The 15,575-nt window shown below is 30.8% G+C and overlaps 1 protein-coding gene across 1 annotated transcript in view; it reads right to left on the minus strand.

Annotated features, from left to right (window-relative positions):
- Positions 1-1,072: 1,072 nt before the first annotated feature.
- The window catches only part of EXOC5 (exocyst complex component 5), a 45,642-nt gene continuing 31,139 nt past the window's right edge, over positions 1,073-15,575 (minus strand). The window contains exons 11-18 of the mRNA XM_074290213.1: positions 14,751-14,960; positions 12,872-13,019; positions 11,293-11,401; positions 10,835-10,955; positions 6,453-6,539; positions 4,234-4,342; positions 3,810-4,025; positions 1,073-2,995 (exon numbers count right to left, since the gene is read on the minus strand). Coding sequence (XP_074146314.1) covers positions 2,807-2,995; positions 3,810-4,025; positions 4,234-4,342; positions 6,453-6,539; positions 10,835-10,955; positions 11,293-11,401; positions 12,872-13,019; positions 14,751-14,960 — 1,189 coding nt within the window. The 3' untranslated portion in view covers positions 1,073-2,806. The remainder of the gene's footprint in view (positions 2,996-3,809; positions 4,026-4,233; positions 4,343-6,452; positions 6,540-10,834; positions 10,956-11,292; positions 11,402-12,871; positions 13,020-14,750; positions 14,961-15,575) is intronic.

The following is a 15,575-nucleotide window of genomic DNA, read 5'->3' on the forward strand; positions in this document are numbered from 1 at the left end:
TGTCACAGGATTATTCAGACAACTTAAAACATCACATGCACAACTCAAAATCTGAAAGAGAGGAAATCAAGGAAGGGCAATAGTAAATACTAACAAAAGAAAACTCACTGCTAAACAGCTGATTATTAAGGAAACTTTAAAATAAAGTATTTTATAACTGGACTGTATATGCCTTCACTCTGGACCAACTTGTACTTGCCACTTAAAAGTTTCAGGCTCAGTTACATTTACTTAAATAAGAACTACCCTTCCAAAGTGCCTATCTGACCAGCCATTTTCAGGTAGATGAAGGTGGTACAGATACTGTAGGAAGCATTATGATGATAAAATAATAAAAAACCAGGAGAGAGAGGGGAGAGAAGGGAGAGAGGAGAGGGAGAAGGTGGGGGGCGGGGGAAGAGAGAGAGAGAGAGACAAGATAGAAAGACAGGAGAGAGAAGATGCATACAGATATACCTTACTAAAATCTTGGTCACAGTTCTTAACACAAATGGATATTTTTAGCTTAAAATTTCATTATCCAAAAAAATGAACTATTTTAAAATTAAATGTATAGATTCTTTCCCAAACTTCATTTCAGTGTGATGGTGTAAAATAACACAAAAATTGTCTTACATTTTATTTGGTTAATGAACATATATTGTTTGGATAATATGGATAAATTTATTTTTCTTTTTTAAGAGATGACATTTGGACAGTGAATTTCCAAAGACTGGAATATGTCTGGAACCCAACTTTTAGATGAAAGTTATGAAACCTAAAGGAAAAAAGTATTTAAAATTTTTCTTTCATATAAGTAATTTATCAAATGCAATGAGAAAATATTTGAAAAAAGAAAAAAATGAAATTAAAAAAAAAAAACAAATTTAGGGAATTTGTTTATTGAACAAGGATGTTTACATGTCTAAATTTTAAGTACTGTGGGTTTTTCTGTCACTATCTTCATAATTGACATAATGAAAATATTGCACAGAACTCAAACATGGAAAATATGGCTAACAAAATATTTAAATAAGTATATATTTTACATCTTTAAAATAAACTCAAACACACAAATTTTGAAGCACATCTATGATTTGAAGTCTTAAAATGACATCTAATGTTTTATTTAATAATTGAAGTGTTTACAAATTGACACAGTATACAAAGATTTTTAAGTGGCCACTAAAGCCAATGCTTTAAAATTATTGGCTTTAAGTAACAGAGGTATCATTTGAATTCATATCAAAGCTTTCTAAAATGGCAATAGTACATAAATGTACCTTTTTCTATTATTCAAAACTTGCTGTGGTTTTGTTTTCACCAAGAAACAGAACTATACAGCTGTTTAATGCTGCCAGTTTCCTAAAATGCTTTCACAAAATGTGGCTTATTTTAAATTTCCCTTGCTTACCTTGATAATACTGTGCTAAGAATAAAATGATGAAAATCCAGCTAATAGTGACTCACATTCTATCTATATCCCCAAGGTTTAGAGATTTCAAGAATTTGGGTGAGGACAAGTAATTGTTGGTAGATTTTTCAAACGATAACCAATTTCTGAAAATAGAAAGCAGAAGCCTCTGTGTGTATGTGTTGTGTATTTCAAAGGACATTAGTGTAAGCTGAATATTGAAGATGCTCTAGAAATTTAAGAGACTAGGAACAGAAAATAGAGATTAGTCTAAAAAAAAAAAAAGTAGGTGATACAGAATGTTTTCTTACTGTTCACTTAAGCAGAGCAATTGCTCAGTTACACTCTAAATTTCCACTTGGGTGGCAAAGTGATCCTAAGCATTTTATTCTACTATCACTACATTAGGTTGACTCAATCATTTGCCTAAAATGGGAAATTATTACAGAAATATCGTAAGGAAGGAGAGAGGCAGAAGTTGTAGAATCTGGGCCACCAGTCTTGGTAAATCTGTCTTGAAGATTAGTTGGCTAGCTGCATATCAACCTCCAATTCAACTTGTAGTGGAAGGCAGACTTTATGAATATTCATTTTTTAAAGACAGAAAATCAACATTTTCATGTCTTTAAATTTGATCTCATCCTTTTATTTCCCTTATAATTTTAAAATAAAAAAGTAATCCTTTCTATAAAGATACATCCTACTTTATATCTTAGAGTAACAAAATCTAAAATGGGATGGCTATAAATAGTTCTTGATAGGACATGTTTTAAGATTTATGTACCAAACAACATATTGTAAATCTTCTTGAGTTAAGCCAAAAGCAAATATACTGTTGAAGGTCCCTGACTAATATCTATATAAAATAGTTTCACCAATTTAGTTTATTACATGTTTGTAGATTAGTGTTATGTCTCAGAAAAATTGCAGAAATTAAAAAAATAGGATAACATGTTAGATGATGGAGTGTTACTTAGGAACACCTAAAAGAATTTGATTAATGATTGGCGAATGTGAAAAAAATCATTAAAACCGATGAACAAATGTATTTTGGCATCAGCTTTAAACCTGTGCTAAATATCAGTTAAAGTCACAAATGAAATCTGATAATGAATAAAGATAAACAAAGTAATGTCTTGTTTACTTTCCCACATAAATACCTTGCATGGTGAAAACAGTGACAAGAAATTTACAATACAAGGTTTGGCTGAAATCATTAAGAGAAAAAAATTGCAAAATGTGACTATCAGTCTCCATTTCTCCCATTAAAATCTCAAGTTTAAATATGGCTGCCATATTGTTCTGAAAAGTCATTTTCCTGTAAAAATGTGGCTATTCAGTAAGGAATCCTCTGTGCTTTCTAAAAATCAAGGCTTGGGCAAAGTACATGAAGTTTCTTTTTCAAATTCAACCTCAGCTGAAGTGCCGAGCCAGGCGGGCAGAGCGATAGTCAGCCCGCAGTTGCACAAAGGAGTGAAGTATATTCTTGTCCAGATTTGCAAGTTGTTCTCCAGAGCAGACCTGCTTTAAATTGTCTGGGGCTACTACCAGAAGATTGCAAAGTGCATGCAGGGTATCAAAAAGCTGTAATACCAGTGGAATCTGAATTGAGAGAAGAAAAAAATTATTAAATAGATACACACTAGTTTGATGAGAAAACTGAAAAACCATTTTCAATTATTTACCCCTCAGAAGAAAGTTACCCATCAGAGTTTTGTTTGTTTGTGGCAAATTACAATATTAAAAGCAACTCAAGCTTAAAAACACAATTCCCCCCCCCCCCCCGCCCCGAGGCTGGGGGTTAAGTGACTTGCCCAGGGTCACACAGCTAGGAAGTGTTAAGTATCTGAGACCAGATTTGAACTTGGGTCCTCCTGAATTCAGGGCTGGTGCTCTATCCACTGCGCCACCTAGCTGCCCCAAAATACAAAAATTTTTAAATAAATTTTGATTTGTTTGTAAACATAATATCAAGTAAGATCATTCAAAGAAATATTTTTACTCTATAGGGCTAGTTACGATTAATGTATCCTTTTACTGTCTAAAGGTAAATATGAAATGAAAAAATTTAATTGAAAACTTCATAAGAAAATGACTTTAAAAGTGACTAAAGAAATTAAGAAATATGGAAAAAATAAAACCAAATAATTAAATTGTGGATTTTTTTTTCCTGATGTAAAATACATATCAGACGCCAACCATACTTATCAATATGGGCTAAAAGAGCTGAAAAAAGGCTAGGCCTAAATGAAATTAAATATCCAAACAAAACATTCAGAAAATATCAAAATACTAACACTCCATGATACCCACTGTAATGAAATTCATCTAATAATATGCATTATAATGGTCAGAGAAAATAACATAGGGTAATGAAAATTTTTAAAATGTTTAAAATGTTTAGTAGCTTGCATACCTTGAAGTCTTTGGCACATTTCCTATATTCAGCCACATCACAAATTGCTAACATGCCACCCATACAACTATAGGAATATTGTTGAAGATGTTCATAAATAAGTCGATGAAAACGTACTCCAAATTCCATCAAAACTGTGTCCACATTTTTTCCATCCATGGAATTTCTTATCTTTTCTACTTGCTTCCTAACATAACCACAGACTTTAACACATGCCTGAAAAAATTTTGTACAATTATAACATGGAAATATCTATCAGATCAATTAAAAAACTTTGCCTCTAATTTGTAATAAAAGAAAATTTTACAGCATAATGATATTTAAAGAAATATATATATTATCTTTCAAAAGTATCTCAAAGTTCTGTCAAAAGTATGTTAAAACATCTATAATTATTAACAAAACTATAGTTAATATCACTCACATTAGTGTACTGAATCAGAACATTATTTTCATCTTCTGGTTTAAAGTCGGTCTTCTTTTGTTCTGCAGTCAAGATATGCTTCATCTGTCCAACCATACAATTCAATGTCCTTCAAAGTTGAAAAAACAAATACGTTTGAGTTTTTAATTATTAAAGTTCCTTACAATGTTAAAATTATTTTTAATTTAAATCAGATAATTCCACAATGTTAAACTATATCTGCTTCATAGAACAGAAAAATCATTATTTGCATAGTATTTCAAGGCAACTATCATATAGTTCAGAAAACCATCACTATAGAAGTGAAAAGAATTAGACAGAAAGAATTAAAACACTTCTAAATAGGGAACAGTTTTTTTCCTCTCAAAGCCAGAACTTCTCTGCCCTTGTTCATTTATATTCATGAAAAGAAAATCTTTTTAGGTCAATTTTTACTGATAAAATCATTCTAAAATGTCTACGATTTTGTCTGAAGAAGTACAATGTGGTAGCTGTACAATTATTAAATCTCTTTGATTTCCTGTGATTTATTTCTCACCTCTTAGTGAAATGATAAAACCAAATTCAATTAATAAGGATTCTGGCTGATCAAAATTTAACTGTAACAATAAAACATGAAGTGAAAGTGTTAAGGGAAAAAAAATGCATCATGAACAGCACAGATCAGTGGAAAAGACATATAAAAACCAAGATCTAGTTCTGGCTGTCACTAATAAGTGACCTTGAGTAAATCACATAAGTTATCTGGGTCCCAATTTCTTCTTAAAAGGAAGATAGACTAGACTAAACTTTTAAATTCTGTGAGTGAAATATAGCCAAGTATTAAACACAGATGGGGCAGGCAGAAAGTACTGATATTGTAAAACATTTTTTTTACATTTGTTTTAAAAACTTTTTGAGTTCCAGATTCTCTTCATCCCTTCCCACCTCATTTCCCGTTGAGAAGGCACACATGAAGTGATGCAAACAAGTGCTGATACTGAGTATAAAGTTGTTTAGGCAATTAAAATGTTGATATTATAAAGCAATATGTTACTTTTTGATAAAAATAATATTTATTTGGGAGACATAAGATAAGGCAGAAAAGAAAATCTGTCAGATCAATAGCACTATGCATATGATGAGCTCAATATCAACAAAGTGACACAGGCTGCACTAATAAAAATGATTTTCAAGTGATATTCTATGTGAGATTATTAAAATTATTATTAAAAGGCATTGGATCTTGAATATGACATAGTTTCAAATCATTTCATCACACTAACCATCACTTGGAATAGATACACTTAGCAGGCAGACAGCAGCTTAGATATTTTAGTATTTAAATGAAATGGCACACACAAAAAAAAGGGAAATTTACAAGCATAAAAGAGCATATAATCAAACAGCTCAATTAACATAATGGAGAACAATAAATACCTATACAGAAAGCCTAAAAAGAAGTAGGATTACTTATAGAGAAAGATGGTTGGGAAGTGACTTGACTTTTTTTTAAACACATATAGGAAAAATTGTCAGAAGAAGAAAGTACTTCAGTTGTTTGTTACACGAAGGCTTTAAACTTATATGGTATAGGTTATAGTATAGAATGAATTTATCAGGGAGGATAATTCAAAACTGGAAGAGTTTACAATGTATAGATTTTCTTGTTATAGTCCATTTTAAGAACAGTAGACCAAACAAAATTTTAATAAAGGTTCTTCTAAGCCAAAATTCTGTCAAACTAATGTGGTCTATTTGTCCTGAATATATTTCCTTTTTTTCTTTCTTTCTTTCTTTCTTTTTTTTTTTTTTTTTTTTTTTTTTTTTTGATGCTAAATTTTATATGGCATAAAAGAGACCATAAGTCCAAAATTTAGTTTGGAACTTACTTTTGTTCTCTTCTCTCCTGTCCCTTCCAATCACTCTATAGGCAAGATACTTTTAAGGAATTCATTTTACTGCTTGTTCAAAATATATATATATAAAAAATTCTAGAAATTTAAATTTCAAAATTAAATCATCTTTTAAAAAATATTGTAGAGGAAGGTTTTTTTGTTTTGTTTTGTTTTTGAAGGGAGAGGAATCTTTTGCTAGAAAGTAAAAGATAAAGAGCTTTCAACTTCAATTGTGTTAAACATGAATTCTCAACAATTTTCCAAAATTAAAAATAAACACACCATATGCAAATAACAACAAACAACAATTCAAGAGTAAAAAATATTGTCAATGCAACTTGCCTATCAATACCAGTATCTAGTTTCATCTCCATTTGTTCAATTATATCTTTTTTCTTCTGGAGGCATTCAGATAATTTAGGAGAAGAGCTGTTAAACATTTAAGGAAAAAATACAATGTTGTTACTTATTTGAAAAATCTAAAATTTTTCTTTTTAAAAATATTCTAGTCTTGCATCTAAGAAGTACCCAAGCAGCAAGTAAAGACAAGGAATATTCTTTTCCATTCAACAAATTATCACATTTTATAGACAGACTATGTCTATGTGCAAGGCTCAATGTAACTCAAAAACAGTAAATGAATATGAAACTAAATGAATATAAAAAGATTTAATTTTCAAGAAAGTATCACCCAAGTGACATGCAAAATTAAAAGTACAATCATTCAAAAGGCAATGGATGAGTATATGATAGGTACAAGCAAGGTGAAACAATCTAAACATAGAACCAAGCAAGAGAAATGACAGGATCATCAGAGAAATGTATGACAGAGAAAATAAAAGAGCCAGTAATATACAGCATCCTCTGATCAGCCTATAATGCTATAATGGTATCTGTGCAATGTCAAAAAGGCTGGGGGGAAAAAAAAAAAAAAAAAAAAAAGCTTCTATGACACTTGTTAAACTTCATGGAATAGAATTTTTGGAGACCACAGGAAAGAATCTCATGGAAGAGAAAGGCACACAAAGATTATGATCTCTTTTATTGGAGATAATAAGACCTATAGAAATAAGATTACAGATTCATTATCAAAATAATTTTTAAATTATCAGAATTCTCTAAAGAGAATTAAAACAAAAAACCGCATTATATTATTCAAAAATCAAAAGGAATCACTTATTTAAATAAAACTAAGATATTGATAGTATAATCTTGTTAGCTAATCACATCATGAACTGGATTCAGTTTAGGAAAGAAAACAAACACTTGGCAGTTATATTTCCCTTCTGAGGTATTTATATACATATCAAATCGCATCAAAACCTTATAGATGGGGGCAGCAGTCCAGTGGATAAATCATTGACCCTGGAGTCAAATCCAAATTCAGACATTTTATTTACTAGCTTTGTGACCTTGGGCAAATCAACTTAACCCCAACTGTCTTGCAAGTAACTAGATCCCTACCCTTCCCCCCGAAAAAAAACTTATGGATGGATGTAAATGTGGTAAGGGGGAAGAGGGGATGTTCAGAGGCTATTTGTTCCAATAATTTGAACAAGTCTTACTACAAAAAGAGTAATGGTAAACACTAAGACTTTTTAAAATGTGATCTTGAAATTATCAGTGGACAAGATATTAACATTGAGATATTAACTGAGCTAGTCTCTCATAGTATACCACTTCTCATAAGATATTTACACTTTGATAATTATATGAATATATTCTGCTCTGATAAAACATAATTGAAAAATCAATGTTCTTTTTAGTACCAAATCAAAAACAATAGTACCACCTCCTCCCCAACCTTTATTACATCAAGAGGCACTTGGGGACGGTAGATATTTTGTGACACTGGAACGATCTAAAGCATTAAATAAAGGTATCATAAATGTTGCATTTAGAAATCTACTCATTAGATAAATTATGTACTCTAACAATACCAAGGAGAGTTAGCTCTTTCACTGATGGAGGTATTAAGGAAAGCACCATAATAAGGTGGTATCTGGGCTAGGAATTAAAGGACTGAATAGGATTTTGATAAATCTAGAAAGTGGACTACTTCATCTCACATAAACTGCTAGGTTTTCTTCAATCTAATGAATTTTTTCAATCTATGGTTCATGAACAAGCAGAGGTTTTTTTTCCTTCCTCCTTAAAACAGTATAGTTTTTGTATAAATTTGAGTATACAAGACAGAATAGTATAAAAGAAGGCTGTAAAGGTAGCTTAGAAACAGATCATATAGAGCTTTTATTTATTAAATTATGTGAAAACTAAAAAATTTTGAGTAATGAAATGATATAAGTAGAGTTTTACACTGGAAAATTTAAATTGATTAGAAGAAGAATGGTATTGGATGGAAAATCCTGAAGAAGGAGATAGCAGTTAGGTCATTATTACAATAATCCTGTTAACAGGGAATGAGGGAAATGAATTAGGTTTGTGACAATGGTAACAAAGAAAAGATAGATACAAGAATTAATGGACAGGAATTCACTACAAATTGTATGGAGAGAGTTGGGGGGAGGGGGAGATGACAGAGAAGAAGTGAGAAGAAGAAAAACAAGAAGCAGGAGAAGAAAGGGAATTTATCTGCTCTTTGTAACATCCTGGTGGGATATGTCTGGTAGAATTATTCCAATTTTAGAAGTGAGGTTTAAAGATTGTAAGTAACTTGCTCATAATCACAGATACTAAGGTGGCAGAGCTAGGACTTAAACCCAGTTCTTGTAAGAACAGCACACTCTTGTTTTGTTTTGTTTTAATTGTTGGAAAAAAAATATACATATATATATATATATATATATATATATATATATATATATATATATATATATGTATATATATAAAACATTATAACTCTTTATTGGCAGAACATTTGCATGGGTAATTTTTTACAACATTATCCCTTGCACTTACTTCTATTCCGACTTTTCCCTTCCCTCCCTCCACCCCCTCCCCTAGATGGCAGGCAGTCTTATACATGTTAAATATGTTATAGTATATTCTAGATACAATATATGTAGCACATTCTCTTCTAAAATACAATGCCTTTAAGCTAAAATATCTCAAGAAAAACCAATGAATAAATATTTATCAAGTGGTCACTACGTGCTAAGCACTAAGGATATAAAACCAAGTATAAAAAAATCCCTAACTAAAGGAATTTACAATCTACAGGGGAAAACAACAAACATAAATAGATGCAGATTACATACAAAGTAAACATGAGGTAATTTTAGAAGAGAGAAGAGCTAGAGGAGATAAGGGAACACCTTGATGAAAGGGAAAGAATAGAAGTAAGAAATAAGGTCATTCCAGATATAGGAAAGGCTGGTAGAGGAAGAAGGAAAGGGGCAAACTATATAAAGGAATGAAGAAAAGAAATCCACCATATTTATGAGGAATAGCAAATAGGCCAGTTTGGCTAGACTATAGAGTAAGTGAAGAGAAGTCATATATAAGTTTGGAAAGATAAATTAGAATATTTTTACATTTGAAGAGAATAGAATTATAAAGGGCTCTAAATGCCATAAATAGAGTTTATATTTGATCATAGCAACAATAGTCATACAGCCTAGCTCATATTTTAGATATATTAATATGTTAGCTATGTGGATGATGGTTCTTTGTGGCATACAGAACAATTAGGAGGTTCTTATAACAGTCTATATAAGAGGTGACAAGAGTTAAGATTTAGGGTAGAGAAAAGACAAGATATTTGAGAGGCAATTTGCTGGAGGAAATGTTATCAAGAACATTCAGAGGGACTGATCTTGGCAAAGAGAAGGGTGGGACATAAAGAATAGGGGAAAATTTATTTTCAGTTGAAGAGAAGGGGAGAAGAAAGAATTCAGAATAAATGGCCTAGATATTCTTAGTGAAGTAGTGAGAGTCTTTAGTTAAGAAGGTAGGAAAAGGGAAGTTGAAGAAGACGAGGAGAAGAAGTTTGAAAGACTCCTGGGAAGAGTGATGAGGTATCAATCAGGGAGGAATAAAAGTATTTCTTTGCTTCCATGAGAACCAGGTAAAGATAGTTAATATATAAATATAAAGATAGTTAATATATAAAAATATATAAAATATTTAATATATAAAATAATATATTTAATATATAAAATAGTTAATATATAAAAATATAAATATAAAGATAGTTACTATATAAATTATGAACTCAGTTTTACTTTTTGCAGCTCCAATCAGCAACAGATGACAGAAGTAATCCAAGGCTTAGTTTTGCCAAGTGAAGAACAATAAGAATAGAGAATGAATAATCCAAGAGTAGAGGATAGTGTGTAGCTGAAATGGTTAAATATGGGATATAAAGGGTCTCCTAAAAGTCTTAGCAAAACTTTTTAAGGTTTAGTAGTTTAAAACTTCACTAAAACTTTTTGTCTAGTATAATGAGAGTCTAGGATTGTGTATGTGGTAACAGATGTGAAGCTTTGATGGAAATAGTGAAATAATAAAAAGAGAAGAAATGAATTTTGTTTTAGATATGGTGATTTTGAAATTCCTTCTGGTCACTCAGTAGGAAACTTTTTTAGGAAACTGATGATAGGAGGTGACAATATGGGAGACTAGCTTAGCTATGAAACTATAGCTAGGCAAATAGATCTGTATTCACAAGATGAAGATGGAGAGCTAGCCACCTTATCTGTGTAAAAATAATTCAACTCATCAGAATAGACCATCACTAATATGAATTAAAAGAGTTGACTGACCTTATCAGTGGCATAAGGTGATCATTAAATTGCTTGTCAAAAAGATGAAAAATAGTATTGGCTTGTTGCACAACATCCAAAAAGTAGAGATTTGCATTTTTAGAATCTGAAGAAGGAATTCCTAAAATGTAAGTGAATATATATTAAAATCAGCTATTAAAAGAAATTATGAATTTATCTGATTAGTCATTTGACCAATAAATAGTATTAAGAAATAAATAGTAAATCACCTTTTAAAGATAACACAAATTAATATTAAGATCATAATCATTTTATAACAAGACATTTCAGATTAATCTTACACTAATGATTTTTAAAGTTATACAGTTTTGATTTCATTTCTTAAAAACAGATTTCAGTATACTGCATCATTTAAGTCTAAAAAAATATAGATTCTATATACAGAAATGTCTAGTATTTTTAATACTTTATACATTAAGAGAAGATATTGTACTTACCAGCAAGTCCTGTTTCCAAGGCATAATCAATATGCTCAATACACAAAAATTCCACAAGAACAGTAAAAATTCTAAAGGCATTCCTTGGCAAATCAGATGGGTCAGAAAGCTTTTGAAAACAACAACAAAAAATATACCCATATCAGAATTTGGGGATTTGACAAAAAGGTCTATGTTTATCTTAAGATTTTTAGCCTCTTTATAGAATATGAATGTTAATCCAGAATTAGATGCCTATGACTTACATGTCAACCAACACACATTTACTATGCACCTATCATATGCAAAAATGCTGTGTTAAACAAAGGAAAATAGAAGGAAAAAAAAAAGAAACATTCCCTACTCATAAGATGTTTATATATTTAATGGAGGAAAGAAGTAGATATGTAACCAAACAGAATAAATATAAAATGACTAAGTAGAAATATATACAAAGTACTTAAATACATGGTATTTGGGAGGGAAAAGTCACTAGCAGTTCAGGGGAAAAGTAAAAAAAGTTCCACATCAAAGATGGTGCCTAAGTTTCATATTAAAGATAGAGACTCTATGAAAATGAGATAAGGAGAGACCTCACTCTGGACAGAATGAGAGCCAATGAAAAAGCAGAGGTAGGACATGGGATGTTACATGTGAAGAACAGAGAGAAGGCCAAGATCAAAAAAGATGAAAATATGTCAGTATTCCATGTCCTTGATTCCAACCAAAATTAAAAGTTAATCTTCTTTATGACAAAGTCATCTTTTATGTACTTCATCCATATTTTAATTTCATATTTAATTCAAACATTTATTAATTTTTTAAACTGTCATTTTCTGTGCTTAAGAAAAAAATAAGCATTTCCATAATAGAGTAAAACAGGAAAAAAAATAATTGTACATGGAACTGCAAATGTATTATGTATGATTTGCTATTCCCTTTAAATACATGATACAATTATCATAGAACTTTTTTCCTTTTTTTCTCCGGTCTCTTCCTTATCCCCTCCCATCCTAGAGATAGCTAGCATTAGACAGAAATGTGTGTGTCTAAGTTTTTATTATGTGCTAAAGCACTAAGGAAAGATAATTATTTTTAAAATGTTTCATTTATTTACCATTAATGTTATTCTCTAAAACAATGCTACAATTTGTTTTCAGGATTAAAGAAAACATTTTCTCCGTATTTGAAAACAGGCCTTCTGTGTCTCTGCTTGCAAAGAAAATTATGGGTGACAAAAAAGGAAGTGGAGAGAAATACACTGACTGTCAGTGAGTTATATAGGATACAACAAGTGATTAGGGCACAAGAAGTGGCTTGAATATATCAAGGAAGTACATAATTGGAAAGAATGAAAAAATTACAAATACAGCTCTAGAGCTGCAATGGCATCTATGGAATCAATGTTAAATGATCTATAAAAGAAGGTCTTCAGTATGTAGAAAAGATTCAATATTTACAGAAGAACCTGTGAAAGACTTGCACAAGTGAGAAGGTGCAAATGGCTACATCAAAAGAGCAAGTACCCATACCAAGGAGCTAAAGGAGCCACTGAAATATAAGTATAATATGTACAAAATTAATTTGCAATCATTCTTACCCTATGACATCTTTCAAAGGCTTGCTTAGTTTCCTGTAAAAGATTAACTACCACTTCTTGGGAAAGGAAGGTTTCACCATGTGTATCAATACTGGGCCCAAGTGGTAAATTGGTCCGTAGCCTGATTCTCTCTTTCAGATCTTGAATACTAGAATTCCATATAAAATAAAAATATTTCCATTAGACATAGATTTTAAATTTAAAACTATAATTACTATGCTATGAAGTAAGTATGATGAGAGTGAAAAGCCTTAGACTCTACTTCTGATTCTTCTAGGAAGTAGTTGCATGATTAGTTCCATTTCCTTATCTGTAATTTAAAAACATGCAAAAAAGTGTTCTCTTAAGATCCCTTCCATTCTAAAATTCTGGTATTATAACTATATAACACCTCAATGATTAAGCATCTCTGGGGAATGAGCTACTCTATATAAGCATATTTCCAGCCAACAGTGTTTTAAGTCTTCAAACTTGTTTTTATTATGACTATTATATGTTTGACTATATATATATATATAAATACATTATATTTGACTATTCAGACCTTTCTAAAAAATGTGTTAAACTTCTCTGTTTTCTTATTATTATCACATCTATCTATTTATCTATCTTATATATTAGTCACAATTCATTTTTATCTCAGATTATGATAGTGATGCAATGATGCCTTAGGGGCTACTGAGAAAAAGAAAAACCTCGCCACTAAATGTCTTCATTTTATATTTCTTCTTAATTTTCTGTTTCATCTTTGGCTCTTTAAAAGTATCAGCGGTCCTTTATTCTTATTATTAATGTCCCTGTTTATATCATCTCCTGATGAATACGCATTTCTAATATATATATTTCTAATCTATTATGATCAGGAAGCAAGATGATCAATTTTATTAAATATATTGCATAAAGAGTAAATAGTAAAACTTTACGTTATAAATATAAAATTAAAACCTACTGAGTAAGAGTTTCTTTATGAATAAACTATAAGCTTTAGCAACAACTAGTTTACATAATCAAAGTCTTTTTCTTTTTGCTTTTCCCCCTGGATTTCAGTTATTTTTCAGGTAGATTAGACTGTTAGATAAGTTAGCCATTGCTGTAATTCTAAAGTTTATACAAAACCATTTTTTCTATAATAATCTAGCAGTGACTTTTAGGTATTATATTTACACAGAAATTTTATGCCCAAATGTCATTACAAATCTTATCAACATGAAGACCACATTTGGCATAAGAAATTTCTGAAGATTAATTCAATCCAACATACATTAATTATGCATTCACTATGTTTATGGCTGTGCACTGATCATTCCTGTTTGATGCCTCATCATGAACTGGAGAAATGACAGAAAAGCCAAAAATCTCTAGGTCAGTACAAACTATGGCAGAAAAGGCTCTTTAGTAACAGATCTAATCTATTATATTTAATAAAGCTCATTATCAGAAAATTCACTATCAGGAGATGAATGTCATCTTGGAATGCAAATATTAAATTTCAAAAGATTTTATTAGCTGACTAGTATATCCAAATCAGTGTTAAAAAAAAAAATTTGTTCCACATGTTTTAAATGAATTAATATTATTTAGAAGCATGTTTTTGCTCAAATATAAGTTGAGAGGCCAACAGAGTAAAATAGAGAGGTATCTTTAGTGTTAGAAAGATCTGGGATCAAGTCTTGCCTCAGATACTTACTAGCTGTATGACTGGGCAAATCACTTAACTTTTCAATGTCTTGGCCAATTGTTTAATACCATAAGTTGCAGAAAGAAGGGTCAACTTGCATTGACAATTTTTTCAGCAGAAACATTCTATATTAATAAAAATTATAGCCTCAGTTCCCCCCAAAATTCTCTTTGTTTGTATAAAATTCATTTTAAAACTTACCCTCCTGTGCCAATGGATCTCTTTTGATGATTTTTTGAATCATAAAAACGCTGTAGGATCATAGCACTTCTGCTTTTCAAATAACCAATCTCCACCTCAATATAGTTCTCCAAATAGGAAATGAAAATGCATTTGATAAGCTTAGACAAGAAAGTCTGTTTATCAGTACCTAAGTTAAACTCCATCAACTTGCTGGAAAGATTGGTAGTTCTTTTCATAGAGGGAGGAAGGAAAAAAAGATTAATGTATGTTTGGATGTAGTAGCCAAAGTAAGGAGTATCTATATTTAGTATGTATATTTCTACAACTAATTTTGATAATTATTTCAGACTACCACTTCTTAGAGCTAGATAGGGTAGACTGGGTAATATGTAAGGGGTTGCACTTGAAGGTAGGATGGACTATCAAATATAAATAATTTGCCACTAGCAATTGTTATGATCTCTAAGAATAAAATTAGAAAGGCAGAACTGTACTAAAAGGGACTCAGAATAGGGAGGATGATGATAGATATCATTTAGTTGTTCCATATATTATGATACCCAGGACAAATACTAAAAAGACTCCAATCAAGGGGCTAATTCCATGTTACTTAGGGATTCTCCCCCTGCCTTGTTTTTCAGCCTTCCTCTAATTGCCTCTTAGGTTGCTTTCTCTTCTTCCTATTTGATTCATCTCATGAACGGGCATTTTTCTGTCTGTTGTAGAAATTACAGTTAATAGTGAACACTGAATTTCTGAACAAAGTTACTTTTAGAGAACTGCCTTCCATACAGGGAATTTTCATGAGAAGAAAATATTTAAGAAGTATTCTGAACAAAGTTT

Source organism: Sminthopsis crassicaudata, chromosome 2 (assembly GCF_048593235.1).
Source record: "Sminthopsis crassicaudata isolate SCR6 chromosome 2, ASM4859323v1, whole genome shotgun sequence".
In the NCBI taxonomy this organism is placed as follows: domain Eukaryota; kingdom Metazoa; phylum Chordata; class Mammalia; order Dasyuromorphia; family Dasyuridae; genus Sminthopsis; species Sminthopsis crassicaudata.